The sequence below is a fragment of the Vipera ursinii genome, assembly GCF_947247035.1.
Source record: "Vipera ursinii genome assembly, chromosome: 2".
In the NCBI taxonomy this organism is placed as follows: Eukaryota; Metazoa; Chordata; class Lepidosauria; order Squamata; family Viperidae; genus Vipera; species Vipera ursinii.
The window spans coordinates 75,081,662-75,098,088 of NC_139513.1; the positions used below are offsets into that span (position 1 = coordinate 75,081,662).

Here is a 16,427-nt window from a genome sequence, read left to right on the forward strand (position 1 = left end):
GTTCAGTAAATATTTCAAACAGTGCTGAAATTTATATTTTGTTATTAAGCAATGCAGTATTGCAATCAATCAGAACTAGTGGGAACAAATCTTGATCCCAAATCCTAAGACCTAGAAATACCGTAGTAGCAAAACTTTTTCTTTATTAAAAAAATAATCACTTAGATATGCTCATCACTGTGATAATCATTATGGAACCAAAAATAAAAAGAGATGCAATTGAAAATACACTCTGCACCAGAACAGAAAGGAGAAGAAAAATAATAAGCAGGAAGAAAAAGTTCAAATGACTGGAAAAATAGACCCCTTTAAAAACAAGATATGCATATATTTTCATGTTAACCTCTGCAAATGTTTAAGGATAAGATGACCAACAAAACAGCAATAAAGCCACTACATTAAGGCAAGGAGCTGAGGGAATCTTAGTTTTTGTCTTTTTACGGTCCTGTAATCCCTTTATTTGGGATGGAGTCAGGGCAACTGAGTGGAGTCGAGGGTTTACTGGTTGGATGCCCTTCCTTATGCCTAGGCAGAGTTCACAGCAGGTATTTTCTTTGCTCCCTAATAGAGAAACCTCTGCCACTGCTATGATTGAACTCTCAACCTTTCGAGTGGGAGACGAGCATCTTCACTTCTAGGCTGCCATGCTGCGTTTGAGGGGATTTTGGTTAAGGTTCTTAAATTAGGCAACAATGCTGAAAAATACTGGATTTTCTTTAACAATGAAAAATGGATATTAACAAGGAGTAGAATTCTGCAAAATTTGATTCTTTTTCTATCCTAAGTGCTAATTAAAGAATACAATTTTCAGATTTTAATGTTAATTCAAACCAATCTGGTTGCCAGATAATCCGTAAGAGATGGCAGGCATTATTCTAGCTCATGCTTTTATGTGAAACTCAGTCAGGGTGCTGGGTCCTGTCATTCAACATAATAGGAGGAAAACAGATTGGAGGATGATCTCTTAACCTCTTATGATATTTAGGCAGCTTGTGAAAGAATCACTTTTTTTTTACAAAAATGAACTCACCTATAAAACCTTTCTTGGCCAATTCCAATGTGAACTTTTTTGTTATTTGCTCCAGTTCATTTTCCTGTGTAAGAATATCAATATTCAGTTATTATTACCGTATATGCTTTGTCCCCCTTCATGGATTACTGCCTTGTTGTGGCGAAAGGGCTTGCGTAATTCAATGAAGCTATGAGCTATGCCATGCAGGGCCACCCAAGATGGACAGGTCATAGCAGAGTTCTGACAAAACATGTTCCACTGGAGAAGGAAATGGCAACCCACTCCAGTATCTTTGCCATGAAAACCCTATAGACAGTACCAAAAGGCAAAACAATATGACGGTGGAAGATGATCCCCTCAGGTCGAAAAGCGTCCAATATGCTACTGGGGAAGAGCAGAGGACTAGTACTAGTAGCGCCAGAAAGAATGAAGCGACTGGGCCAAAGCCGAAAGGACGCTCAGCTGTGGATGTATCTGGTGGTGAAAGGAAAGTCCGATGCTATAAAGATTTTTTCTCCATAGGAACCTGGAATGTAAGATCCATGAATCAAGGCAAGCTGGACGTGGTCGAACAAGAGATGACAAGACTAAACATTGACATTTATTTTTATTTATTTATTTATTTATTTTAATTCCATTTATATCCCGCCCTTCTCCGAAGACTCAGGGCGGCTTACAAACTTAGCAGTAGCCTTCATTCTATGTATATACCTGCTTATTAGGGCTTTTCACACACACCCCAAGCGGCATTATTACAAAGTCAGCTTAATTGCCCCCAACAATCTGGGTCCTCATTTTACCTACCTCGGAAGGATGGAAGGCTGAGTCAACCTTGAGCCTGGTGGGATGCGAACCTGCACTAATTGCAGGCAGCTGGTGTTACTTAAGGAGGCATTAGCCCACTGCCCCACCAAGGCCCAGACATCTTAGGTATCAGCGAACTAAAATGGACAGGAATGGGTGAATTTAATTCAGATGACCAGCAGGTATACTACTGCGGGCAAGAATCCCTCAGAAGAAATGGAGTAGCCTTCATAGTCAATAAAAAAATAGGAAAAGCAATACTGGGATACAATCCTCAAAATGACAGAATGATCTCAGTTCGAATCCAAGGCAAACCATTCAATATCACAGTAGTCCAAGTGTATGCCCCAACCACCAGTGCTGAAGAGGATGAAATTGACCGGTTCTACAGCACCTTATAGAACTAACACCCAAAAATGATGTCCTTATCATCATGGGGGATTGGAATGCTAAAGTAGGAAACCAACTGGAATAACAGGCAAGTTTGGCCTTGGAGTACAAAATGAAGCAGGGCACAGGCTGATAGAATTTTGTCAAGAGAATACGATGGTCATAGCAAACACACTTTTCCAACAACCCGAGACGGCTTTACACATGGACATCACCAGACGGTCAACACAGAAATCAGATTGACTATATGCTCTGCAGCCAAAGATGGAGAAGCTCTATACAGTCAGTAAAAACAAGACCAGGAGCTGACTGTGGCTCAGACCATGAGCTTCTTGTTGCAAAGTTTAGGCTTAAATTAAAGAAAGTAGGGAAAAGCGCTAGGCCAGTCAGGTATGAATTAAATCATATCCCTGTTCAATATACAGTAGAGGTGACAAATTTAAGGAATTAGATCTGATAGACAGAGTGCCTGAAGAACTATGGACAGAGGTTCGCAACATTGTACAACAGGTAGCAACCAAAACCATCACAAAGAAAAAGAAATGCAAGAAAGCAAAATGGCTGTCTGAGGAAGCTTTGCAAATAGCTGAGGAAAGGAGGGAAGCGAAAGGCAAGGGAGAAAAAGAAAGATAAGCCCAATTGAATGCAGAATTCCAGAGAATAGCTAGAAGAGATAAGAATGCCTTCTTAAATGAACAATGCAAAGAAATAGAAGAAAACAATAGAATAGGGAGGACCAGAGATCTTTTCAAGAAAATTGGAGAGATGAAGGGAATGTTTCATGCAAAAATGGGCATGATAAAGGACCAAAATGGCAGGGACCTAACAGAGGCAGAAGAGATTAAGAAGAGGTGGCAAAATTACACAGAACTATACAAGAATGAGCTTAACGTCCCTGATAACCACGATGAGGTGGTCACTGACCTCGAGCCAGACATCCTAGAATGTGAAGTGAAGTGGGCCTTAGAAAAAATGAACAACAAAGCTAGTGGAGGTGACAGTATTCCAGCTGAGCTATTCAAAATTTTAAAAGACGATGCAGTAAAAGTGCTACACTCAATTTGCCAGCAAATTTGGAAAACTCAACAGTGGCCACAGGATTGGAAAAGATCAGTTTACATTCCAGTTCCAAAGAAAGGCAGTGCCAAAGAATGTTCAAACTATCACACCATTGCACTCATTTCACATGCTAGTAAAGTTATGCTTAAAATCCTACAAGCTAGACTCCAGCAGTATGTGGATCAAGAACTACCAGAAGTACAGGTAGGATTTCGAAGAGGCAGAGAAACTAGAGATCAAATTGCCAACATATGCTGGATCATAGAGAAAGCTAGGGAGTTCCAGAAAAACATCTACTTCTGCTTCATTGACTATGCTAAAGCCTTTGATTGTGTGAATCACAACAAACTGCGGCAAGTTCTTAAAGAGATGGGAGTATCAGACCATCTTATCTGTCTCTTGAGAAACCTATATGCGAGTCAAGAAGCAACAGTGAGAACTGGACACGGAACCACTGATTGGTTCAAAATTGGGAAAGGAGTCCAGCAAGGCTGTATACTGTCGGCCTGCCTATTTAACTTATGTGCAGAGCACATCATGAGAAAGGTAGGGCTAGATGAATCAAAAGTTGGAATTAACATTGCCGTGAGAAATATTAACAACCTAAGATATGCAGATGATACCACTCTAATGGCAGAAAGTGAAGAAGAACTAAAGAGCCTCTTGTTGCGGGTGAAGGAGAGTGCAAAAGTTGGGTTGAAACTTAACATTAAGAAAACCAAGATCATGGCATCCGGCCCTCTCAATTCCTGGCAAATAGATGGGGAAGAAATGGAGGTAGTGACAGATTTTATTTTCCTGGGCTCCAAGATCACTGCAGATGGGGACTGCAGCCAAGAAATTAAAAGACGCTTGCTCCTGGGGAGGAAAGCAATGGCAAATCTAGACAGCACAATAAAAAGCAGACATCACCCTGTCAACAAAAGTGCATATAGTCAAGGATATGGTCTTCCCAGTTGCAATGTATGGCAGTGAAAGTTGGACCATAAGAAAGGCTGAGCGCCAAAGAATCGACGCCTTTGAACTATGGTGCTGGAGAAGACTCATGCGACTCCCTTGGACTGCAAGGCAATCAAACCGGTCAGTCCTAGAGATCAACCCTGACTGCTCTTTAGAAGGCCAGATCCTGAAGTTGAAACTCAAATACTTTGGCCACCTAATGAGAAGGAAGGACTCACTGGAGAAGAGCCTAATGCAGGTAATTCTTTTAAAATTCCTTTTATGTACTGTAAAGAAAAAATATAAATCCAGTTCAAAGGTGTGTGTGTGTAGGGAGCACACTATTGTGTTGGTTTGCCTCTTTCCTTCAGGGTCCCTTCCAGTTGATATTGATTAGGAGAGGTTCCACTATTGGCCCATAGTATGTGGGGTGCCACAGGGTTTAGTATTTTCTCCAAGGTGCTCATTCATTGCCATGGAATGAGGTAATCATATATCTGTAACCCTGGAGATTTATGTGATGCTGTGAATATCTTATCCCAGTGTCTGGAAGCCAAGAGGGTCTGGATGGGGAACAACAGGTTTCAGTTAAACCCTGGTAAGACTGAGTAGCTTTAGGTAGTGGGGTCCACTGGTTTCAAAACTTCACCATCTTTGGTGCTGGATAGGGTTGCACTAACCTCCCCAACAGTCATCATCCTAGGCTAACGACTCCAGCTCAAGGAGCAGGTGGCAGTTATGGTTAGGAGGGCCTTTGTGCAGCTTCATCTGGTGTTCCACTTGTACCCATTCCTGGATTGACAGGTCCTATTTACAGTCATTCATGCTCTGGTCACCTCCAGATTGGACTACTACATGTGGCTGCCCTTGAAGAGGTATCCACAAACTTCAGTGGCATAAAATGCAGTGGTGTGAGCAGTTATATGCACTCTTAGACCAGCATGTGTTACAACTCTGCCTGCAACCTGCATTGGTTGCGAGTTTCTTCTGGGTCCGATTTAAGGTACTGGTTTTACACTTTAAAGCCTTCATGACATGAGACTGGATTATCTAAGGGTCCACCTCTCTATGGTTACATCAGCCACTAGATCTGGCAGAGTAGGAATGTTGTAGGTACCACTGGCCAGGGACTTTCATTTGGTTCATCTCAGGAAAACAAGCCTTTTCTGTCGTGGCACCTACTTTATGGAACATTCTTCTCTCTGAAATTAGACTAGCATCTTCCCTTTTGTATTCCAACGTAAGTATTGCTTATGTTGTCAGGTCTGAGGCTCCAAGGCAACCTGCTCAGATGGCTCCATCGTAGAGGTGTCCATTTTTATCCTCTTCTGCGATGGGTAATTTTTGCTTTTTTATTATTTTGCTAATAATTTATTAATAAGGGTTTTTATATAGTACATATTTTGTACATGTTTTTATTTATTGTTCATATTAATTATTGTTTGCCACCCAGGGTCACCTTTGGTGGGATGGGCGGCTATAGAAATCTGTTGATAAATAAGTAAGATTCTAAAGGATTCCATTGTTCTTAGGTTGTTTTACAAATTCATATTTGGTCTTACCCATTTCACTTTTACAGTGATTCACTATCCATTGTCTGATATGGGTATATATTAATTCAAATTTTGCCACACACAAATTCATCCTCAAAGTTACAGTATGTCATGAGACTTAAGGGTGGGGGCCTGGTAAGCTCATGTCCTGCTGGCCGCAGATCTGTATTTACAAGGAAATTTGTGGCTGGACTGATGAAAATTCTCAGGAGCAGAGTTCATTGAGATAACCCACAAAACCCCAGATAGCTGCTCTTTTTGAGCAGACTGCAAGAACTGTTGTTTTGCAAATCGCTTTTGAGTTGAGTTATGGCAATTGAGGGAGACCATCAAACTCATTCATAAAGCAGACTTTTAAGGACACAAAACTCAGTTAAGCTTTATTTGTTTAAGGTTGAAATAGAAAATTAGATATAACTGGTTTCCCTTTCCGGACTTTGTTAACAACGAATGAATGACAAGGCCTTTGAATTTTGTTTTCTAGTTAAGAGATAAGTCATGGGGTGAAGATAAAATATATTGTATTAAATAGTTAGTGATAAGCTATTGAAATTGTTTTTAATTGCTGGGATGAAGGGGTGACTTGCTTTTTTTCCCTTTCTACTTTTTTTCCTTTTTTGTCTTTTTCTTTTTCATAACTCTATATTTTTGTAGTTTGTATAAGTTGTTATTTTCTACTTGTAATTCTCAATAAAGTTATCTAAAACATTTTTTTAAAAATGAGCATGTCATCATGTCCTGTTCTTTTCATTCCAGGGAAGAACCTATACTTACTGAATAATTCCATGGCTCAATAGTCACACCAGCCTTTGACCCACCAAAAGGAACATCTGAAATACACCATTACCAACAAATTAGCATCTTATATTTTTATTTCTTATCCAGCCACAGAAATGTAACAGGACAGCAACTTTTAAGAACTGTTGAGAGAGTACTGACTTATAATTCAAAGTTTTTCTTTACTTGGAAAATAGCAAGTAAAAATAACATGTTAAAATACATTCATGATGAATATATCATAAGAAGACCACCAAAGAATGACAGCTCTGCTGCTTAGAAAATATATGGGCTCTTTTGTAAATTAAGCAAAGGTATTTCTAAAACTAGGAGAAAAATCAGCAGGAATAAGAGAAGAAATCAGCATTGTAGAGCTGTATCTACTTTACAGTGAAAACCAAGACCAAATGTCAATTGTAAAACCTACCAATTCTGTCACATCACAACACTGTTAAACTCTTTTGTCTAAATGGATACACACAGTCCTGGTTTATACAAAGTCACGGTTTGATTTTGGTTTGTTATGTATAATCCTGATCTTTAGTTTGTAAATCATAGTTTATGATGTAGTGTTTTGTATGAACACTTGGCTTATTCAACAAACCTTTTTACACAACGTAATTTGAGGTGTCAATTTAACCTTTCTCTGAAGTCAAAGCAAGATTATATTCACATTAAATGTTGATAAAAATGTATTTTGAAGCCTAAGTGATGATCATCAAGAACACTATAATTTACAAGAAATCCAAGATAAACTAGGCCAGAGGTGTCAAACTCAATTTCATTGAGGGCCGCATCAGCATTGCAGTTGCCCTCAAGGGGCCGGGTGGGTGTGGCCAGGGTGGGCATGGCCTACTGGGTGGGCATGGCTAGAGTGCATATGGCCTACTGGGTGGGCATGGCCAGCTCTTCATCGCTCGCATCAAGGGTGCCTATGGGGGCCTGGGCAGGAGTTGGACACATCTGAGGGTCTCTGGCAGAAGGAAGGTCTCTGGGCCAGGGCCAAGGCAGTGGGGGCCGTTCTCTCACTGTTTCCAGGAAGGCTTTGTGGGCCACATGAAACGACTTTGCGGGCCGGATCCGGGCCCCGGGCCTTGTGTTTGACATGTCTGAACTAGGCTAAAGGGATCTAAAATAGTGAATATTTAGAATGCAAACAACACAATAAATCAGAAACCTCAGATAAAATCCAGTGAGCAAGAATTAAAATACAGATTTAATGATTTTCTTGCTCAGTATACTATATCAATACAGTGAAGCAATGCACGTGTTCTTTTAAATTTCAAGTTTCTTGATTTAATTGGTATTTCATTAACCAACACTGGCTACCAAGATTCTTCTTAATGATGATGTAGCATGATCAATTAGCAGCAATGCCCATTTCCTAATTTGCTTAAATACAGTGCTAACTCTGAAAACATACCATCCACATTTCAGAATTTGCTATTTATTAAGTAATTTTTGGTGTTGGGGAGGGGGCATCGCATGGTGATAGAGTATGATTTGAATTAAGGCAATTTTGGGTTCAACATCTGGCATTTTCAGTTAAGTGGTGTAGCGCCACCCTTGTAGGGACCGCTTAAGTCCGGACCCTCCCGACCTGCCCTCCAAGTGGCCACCAGCCCAAAGAAGTCTTTCACGTTGGTACCTCCGCCTAACAGGGTACTTAACACGGTGGTATTCAGTCACGATTGGCAGCCACACACATGGGGCGATGATGGTCTTTGATGACAACAACTTGCCTAGAATGATGGTAACCAATCTCTGGCACTGGCAGAGGCCTCCCTTGTCCATTCTCCTCGCCCCTCTCTGACCTCACTCCATGTAATCTCTTATCTCCCCCAGCTGATCCGATAAAGAAAAAACCCCTTCCCTAACTCTCCCTCTGTCTAACTTATTCCAATGAGGGAAAGGAATTAAAACTCCCCAAACTACCCTCTCTCCCTCTTGTCTGGCCTGCCTGCAAACAAGAGAAACAATAAAACTTCACCTTCCCCCCCCCTCTCAAACAGCTCCAACCAGCCACTCTCACCCTCACCCTCTCTCTTTCTCTCTGGCCTGCTACAAGCAAACTGCTCCATCTATAATTAGATCTCAACTTACAACTGTCAATGAACCTGGAATTATGAGTGTAAATGATTGCAGTTCTTAAATAGATCACTACGTTAGTGGACCCAAATTTATGACATATTTTGTGGTGATCATTAATCAAACATGGTGATTGTTAAGTGAATTTATTATACTTAATGGGCATTTTTGGCAGGAAACCAGAAGTATATGCTATAAACTGGCAAAAAAAGTTTAAAAATGTGATTATGTTTACAGGACACTGCAAACAGCAGTAAAGGTGAGCCAGTTGCTAAGTGCTCAAAATGCAATTATGTGACTGCGGTATGTGTTTGTCTATGTGCGTGTGCAGTTGTCATAACTTCAAAAGTGGGTTGTAAGTACTATATGGGGCATCTGTCACAACTCTGGTCTCTAAGCAATTGGTCTTAAGTTGAGAACAACCTTTATACTGACTCAATTCATATAACATAGTGAACCTCAAAATAGTCAACCTAACACAATGTATTAACTCAATTATTACATTATTTTCTCATTATCCCAACTCAAATATGGCATCTCCATTATGCAGTTATACAGCAAACTTTTTTAAATTTTCTATTCTCAATTTTTTTCACCAGACCAATAGAATACCTGTTATTCAACTATTATTCTATTAATATATATATTCTACTTAAAAATGTGACATGTTCTTTAAGTTACAACTGCTAGCAACATCATGATCATATTTGTGTAGTTTCACTGCAGCAGTATGGAAGTGATTTACTTCTGCTTTCTTCCAGTTTTTTCCCCCATTAATATAAACTACAGCTCTGGAACTTTTTGGTAGTTTCTCACCCAGATTTGACTCTACTTAATTATTCGGAGATCCATAATCAGTTTAATGTTGCTCCCTAGTTGGGTTACCCTTATACATGTTTGTTAACACCCTCAAAAAACAAATAGTAGATCATTTAAACATGACTTTCCTTTAGGGAAGCATGCCGAATACCCCTGAGCAAGGCCTCTCCAAATGATCATCTGTTCTTCTTAGTTGCGAAGTCGTATCCGACCCATCGCGACCCCATGGACAATGTTCCTCCAGGCCTTCCTGTCCTCTACCATATTCTGGAGTCCATTTAAGCTCACGCCTACTGCTTCAGTGACTCCATCCAACCACCTCATTCTCTGTCGTCTCCTTCTTCTATTGCCCTCAATCTTTCCCAGCATTAGGTTCTTCTCCAGTGAGTCCTTCCTTCTCATTAGGTGGCCAAAATATTTGAGTTTCAACTTCAGGATCTGGCCTTCTAAGGAGCAGTCAGGGTTGATCTCCTCTAGGACTGACCGGTTTGAACGCCTTGCAGTCCAAGGGAGTTGCAGGAGTCTTCTCCAGCACCATAGTTCAAAGGCCTCGATTCTTTGGTGCTCAGCCTTTCTTATGGTCCAACTTTCACAACCATACATTGCAACTGGGAAAACCATGGCCTTGACTATACGCACTTTTGTTGGCAGGGTGATGACTCTGCTTTTTAGTGTACTGTATAGATTTGCCATATTTTTCCTCCCCAGGAGCGTCTTTAAATTTTTGGTTGCAGTCCCCATCTGCGGTGATCTTGGCGCCCAGGGAAATAAAATCTGTCACTACCTCCATTTCTTCCCCATCTATTTGCCAGGAATTGACAGGGCCAGATGCCAAGATCTTGGGTTTCGAGCCCAGTTTTGCACTCTCCTTCTTCACCCACAACAAGAGGCTCTTTAGTTCTTCACTTTCTGCCGTTAAGAGTGGTATCATCTGCATATTTTATCTACAAGTAATAGCAGTTTCAGTTTCCACTATCTTCCTGGGAATGATGTTAAGGTATAGACCTATAATTTCCTGAATCTCCCTGCAAGCCCTTTCTAAAAATTGAGTTACGTTGGCCAATCCTCAACTATACAGGACAAATATAGATAGGTTGCATATTTTAGTTAGATCTACAATCTCAACTTTAAGCTCAACTCTTGGGTGAATTTCATCAGGGTCCAGTAATTTGTTGATGGTCAATCTTTCAGTATAGCCTGGCATATTGCTTCTACTATCTCTGTATGGCTAAAACAGAACAGGAGCTCAGGCTCAGGGAACTGCCCAACTTTTCTCCTGTGAAGATGAAAGTAAAAAAATTGTTCAGTTTCTCTATCTCAAAGGTGCTTTTTCCAAAAGACAACTAGATGTCCTTGCTTTTTTTTTCTTTGAAAACATTTTGCTTCTTATCCAAGAAGGTCCTCAGTAATGAACTGAAGAAGCTTCTTGTATGTGAAGCTAAACGTTTTCAAAGAAAAAAAACAAAACAAGGATATCTAGTTGCCTTTTGGAAAAAGTATTTTTGGGACAACCATGACCTGAATGATTGAGAATCTCCATAAACATTCAGCTTCTCTACAATTTGCTTTTCTCCTTTTAGCATTCTCTTTCACCACTTCATCCAAAGGACCCATGGCCTCCCTGGCTGGCTTGCCACTTCTGTGAAGAATCTTATTATCTAATATTTATTTATTTATTGATTGATTGATTGATGGGACTTATATCCCGCCTTATCTCCCGAAGGACTCAGGGCGGCTAACAACAACAAAATTAAAGGTCTCTGTACAATAAATTAAAATTAAAAATTAAAATAAATTAAAGATTAGGGTTAAAAATTGTAAACATAATTAAAATCCCTGTCAGTCCAGGTCAGCCAGGTGGAAAAGGAGTGTTTTGAGGCTGCGGTGAAAGGACTGGAGATCTTGGGCCATCCGAAGCTCAGGGGGGAGCTGGTTCCACAGGGCTGGCACTCCCACAGAGAAGGCTCTTCCCCTGGGGGCCGCCAGCCGACATTCTCTAGCCGACGGTACCCTGAGGAGGCCTTCTCTGTGTGAGCGTACTGGGCGATGGGAATATGCATTTTTTTGAAGGCAGAAGATAGGCGTATACACAATAATTTCTGTGAATCTCATCATTATGAAATTTTCAACATACTGACTTCCAGGTCTGTTCTGCCTATCTTTGATATTTACTCATATAGTGCTAACATACCTACTACTGCACACTTGTATGTCATCAAAGCAGCCAAAGCTTTTACTTCATCAGCACTAACTGATTTGCTATATCGAATCCCTGGAGAAAGAGAAACAAATATATATCAATGTATATAGAACATATATATCCACTGAAAACACACTTTACTATTTTTGTGAACTCTGGTAATAAGTGTTTGAGAAAGCTACACAATATGTATCAAAAAATCTTTTATAAGGCTTTTATATAGATCCTTTATTTGCACACAAAATTTCCTGTCTAGAGTTGTGTTAGCCTGATGTATTTTGTTTCTTAATTTCCACATTTTGTTAATGAGAGGAAAAGTTATATACTGGTAGATAATTGGGGAAAAGAGGGAAGATGAACTACTCAGCTTGAATTATACTTTGATATATATCTTTAGTAAACTCTATTAGCCACTTGTGAAAAGTATATTCACATCATGATAAACACTTTACAAGCCAACCTATGATTGGATGTATTTGCCATTGCTTTAGACCACAGGTCTGCAACCCGTGGCTCCGGAGCCGCATGCGGCTCTTTCAGCCGTCTCCTGTGGCTCCCAGTCCTCTGCCATGTGCAGTCCAAAAAAAAAAAGTGGGACTAAAAAAGTTTAACCAATCAATTCAAATATGCAGGGTAGGTGCACATCTCGCCTTGGCTCCACTCTTCAGTCAAACCCTGTTCTGCGCATGCGCACATGTACGCGCATGCGCAGACATTTTTTGCGGCTCCCAGTTTTTCCTTTTGTGAGGGAACCGGTTCCGAGTGGCTCTTTCACTGTTTCAGGTTGCTGACCCCTGCTTTAGACCAAGACCAGTAGGAAAGACTATGTTATGTATTTTCCAATTTCCTCCAAAATACCTAAGGGTTTTCCATGACTTCCAAATGTTTAAATTTTAAAAACATAACTGTCAACTTTTCTAAAACAATTCATAATTTTAGGACCGTATTTTTAAAAAATCTATTTATAATATTAAGTGTTTTAAAAACAATCTAGATAATACTCTTTGATACTCTTCCATCTCTTTGATGGAAACTAATCAAAGAGAGAAGCAACCTAGAACTAAGGAGAAATTTCCTGACAGAACAATTAATCAATGGAACAACCTGCCTCCAGAAGTTGTGAAGTTCCAACACTGGAAGTTTTTAAGAAGAGACTGGACAATCATTTGTCTGAAATGGTATAGGGTTTCCTGCCTGAGCAGGGGGTTAGACTAGAAGACCTCTAAGGTCACTTCCAACATCATCATCATTATTATTCACTAAAAATGGAACATCATTGTTGTTGTTGTTAGTTGCGAAGTCGTGTCCGACCCATCGCGACCCTATGGACAACGTTCCTCCAGGCCTTCCTCTCCTCCACCATCCTCCGGAGTCCATTCAAGCTCACACCCACTGCTTCAGTGACTCCATCCAGCCACCTCATTCTCTGTCGTCCCCTTCTTCTATTGCCCTCAATCTTTCCCAGCATTAGGCTCTTCTCCAGTGAGTCCTTCCTTCTCATTAGATGGCCAAAGTATTTGAGTTTTAGCTTCAGAATCTGGCCTTCTAAAGAGCAGTCAGGGTTGATCTCCTCTAGGACTAATGTTACTAATGGTTAAAAAAGAAAAAAAATCAGTTGAGCAGACAACAGTACCATTTTATTAAACTAGATGGCAGCATTAATGAATGGAAAGTAGCAAAGTTCATGCCATTTTTCAAAGTTCTATTTTTAATACCAGAAAAAATCCACTGTTTGTATTTAGACCTATCAGATTTCAGCTGCAAAAATCTGGACCACTAGACTATAGTAAAAAGTTAGTCAACCTTTTCTTGGCTGCTTACCAAATGATAGATAAAAGCTTAGTTGAGATAATCTGGATTTTTACACCCCACATCTATCAGATTTATTTTGCTAGAAAGCAAGCAGTTTACATACTGCTTAATAACTCTGAACACTAGGCTTCCTTAAACAGCAGGGATTGGTAACTACAACTTAACAGATCTTAAAATAGCCAGATATCTACTTCTGTGTCATCTTGCAACTACTTCCAACCTTTGTTTATAAACCTTTTTCCTTCTTTCCATAAAACACAAGTTCACTACTGATAGTCACATAGTACAGATTGTCAGATTTTAATCTGTTTTTGTTTGGTTTTTCCAGATGGGTATGTTTATTTTTAACAAATTCTAAAGATGTAATCAATTAATATATTAAACACCAATTTATTTTGAAATTTGTATCTGAAGTCCTTCATCTGCCAAGCAGACAACTTAAGTAACTTTCAACGCATCTAATCCTATGCACAGATTTGCACAAGAATGAACCCTAAACTAGTGTCCATTATATTTTAAATTCATTGTGTGAATCCATAATTACCTTGTGGTGGAGAATATCACATAGACCACTATGCAAACCAGAGTTCAGTCAATCAGAACTAAGTCCAGCCAACGCAACCAATAAACTGCAATTCTAGGTATATTTTACTCAATACGTTGGAATATCTTCTTCAAGGCCAGTTGCTACTTTAGAATATCTACATTTGCTGTGAAAGCGCAATTAACTTCGTTTTTATCGTTTGCTTACATTTACCATACAAGAGGTGCTCTTCAGGCTCACCTCCTTTGCAGGGCAAACGGTGCTGGCTGTGTTGGGCACGACAGCCCTTGATCACCTCCCAACAGCCACTGTCTCTACGAATCGGGAAGGCCACCTCCAGGACGTGGCCGCAGCAGCGGATCGCGTCGAGGACCCCGCGAACCCGCAGCACTCGTTCATTCTCATCCTTGGGAGTGCGAAGCCGCTTCACGAGTTCCTTTTCAATCACACGCTCCGCCCGGTCGCAGTAGTTTTCGACTATGCCCAGAAAGCTGGGTTCTCCCTCAGCCCCCTTTGCGTGCTTCCAACGGCCGGGCACGAGCGCTTTCCCGCCACTTCTGCCTAGAACGTCCCCTACGGGTGGTTCTAGTTCCCATGGAAACAAGGCCTGGTATTTCTGAAGCCCTGTCGAACGCCGGAGCCCCCCTCGGGGCTGCCACGAATAATCCCGCCCAAAGGCCGTTTCTCGCAGCCGACCCCACGCCTTCAGCCACCACCGCATCGGACGCGTGAGAACGGAGGGCGCTGCCTTTTTTTAATTAGGCAGAACAAGGTCAAATTTTACTCGGCTCTGACGCGCGGAACAAAAGGTGAGGCGAAGCGAAGGAGCTAAATTGAATAGGGAATGTCGAATGGGGAAATTTTGATTGGACAGGAGACCATCCAATGGGAAAAAAGGGCGGGAAGAAAGGGCCTTGGTTGTGGGGATAAAAGCAAGAGAGCAGGAAGAAGGTAAACTATATGGCTAACGGAGAGTAGACGGTGGGAGAGAGTAGACCTAGCGCGGTGTTTTTTAAACTTGGCATATTTAAGATATGTGGACTTCAACTCTTAGCATTCCCCAGGTAGCATTAAAAAAAACCGAACGAAAAAGTTGTGATGGATGGTGTGGATGATATATCTTCAAAAAGAAAGAGCTGAGAAAGGAAAAAAATTGCAGAGTTATCATTTGATATGTGGATGTTGTGGAATCCAGGAGGTAGATGTAAAAAGATGTGCAATAGGCAGGCATGAGAAATGAATAGTGTTGGAGTAAATTCAATCTAGCTGTATTTTTTCCTCTTCTTTTCTTTTGTATGTTGTTTCTTATAATTTTATGATTTGCATCAGGTTGCTTTCCCCAACAGAATAGCATAAAGATAGTATATCTTTAACTTACATTTTTCATTTTCTATTTTACTTTCATAATGAGCTATTTCTTAGTCTTGTTTACTTCCAACTTAAAATTTCATTACACATGTTTAATGGAGCCCTGTTTTTCAGTCATTGAATCCAATGAGTAACATATGTCCAGTAACCTCTCTAACTATTGGACATATTGCATCCAAGCAGTCTGTACTGAGATAACTAAAAACATAGCCTCGCATTAAGTTTGCCTTATTTTTGATGATTTGTACCATGTTTAATGTTGTTGCACAAATGATATGAAATATGTTATTTGTATCAAAATATTTAAATATCAAATTCTAGTTTATGTGAATTAAGTCATCATGGTTTATCAGCTATTTATTTCACCGCCCTGAGTCCTTCGGGAGAAGGGCGGTATAGAAATCAAATTATTAAATTATTAAATTAAATTATAGTTTAGCTTGATATATTAACTCAGGTAATTGTGCCATATGAAACAAATCATGGTTTAGTATAATGTGTGAAGCCAGTGATAGTGTGTTATAACTTGCACACTTGCAATCCAAACTGGATTGCCTGGGGTATTTTATATAATCTGAAACAATAAAAAACATCTTTAAAAAGGGAAGAGAAATGAGGGCAGGGGACTCGCTAAGGAGAAATCAAGAACAGTAAGGTAAAATCAGAAATGAAGATCAATGATTTTATTTTATTTATTTTTATTCCATTTATATCCCGCCCTTCTCCAAAGACTCAGGGCGGCCTACAAGCTTAGCAGTAGCCTTCATTCTATGTACCGTATATGCCTGCTTATTAGGGCTTTCACACACACCCCAAGCGGCATTATTCCAAAGTCAGCTTAATTGCCCCCAACAATCTGGGTCCTCATTTTACCTACCTCGGAAGGATGGAAGGCTGAGTCAACCTTGAGCCTGGTGGGATGCAAACCTGCACTAATTGCAGGCAGCTGGTGTTACTTAATGATGGAAATCTCAAAATTGGAGCTGAAAATTGAACCTGTGTTTCGATTCCTAGGCAAGCTAGAATGTTGCTAGAGCTGGTTTTGTTCACACTCCTACTTAT

General features: G+C 40.3%; 1 protein-coding gene across 1 annotated transcript in view; it reads right to left on the reverse strand.

Annotated features, from left to right (window-relative positions):
- LOC310634829 (glutamate dehydrogenase, mitochondrial-like) overlaps positions 1-14,718 on the reverse strand; it is a gene marked incomplete at both ends in the record, with an annotated part of 38,269 nt that extends 23,551 nt beyond the window's left edge. The window contains 4 exons of the mRNA XM_083353365.1: positions 1,031-1,094; positions 6,532-6,587; positions 11,633-11,713; positions 14,238-14,718. Coding sequence (XP_083209491.1) covers positions 1,031-1,094; positions 6,532-6,587; positions 11,633-11,713; positions 14,238-14,718 — 682 coding nt within the window. The remainder of the gene's footprint in view (positions 1-1,030; positions 1,095-6,531; positions 6,588-11,632; positions 11,714-14,237) is intronic.
- Between the last annotated feature and the right edge of the window lie 1,709 nt (positions 14,719-16,427).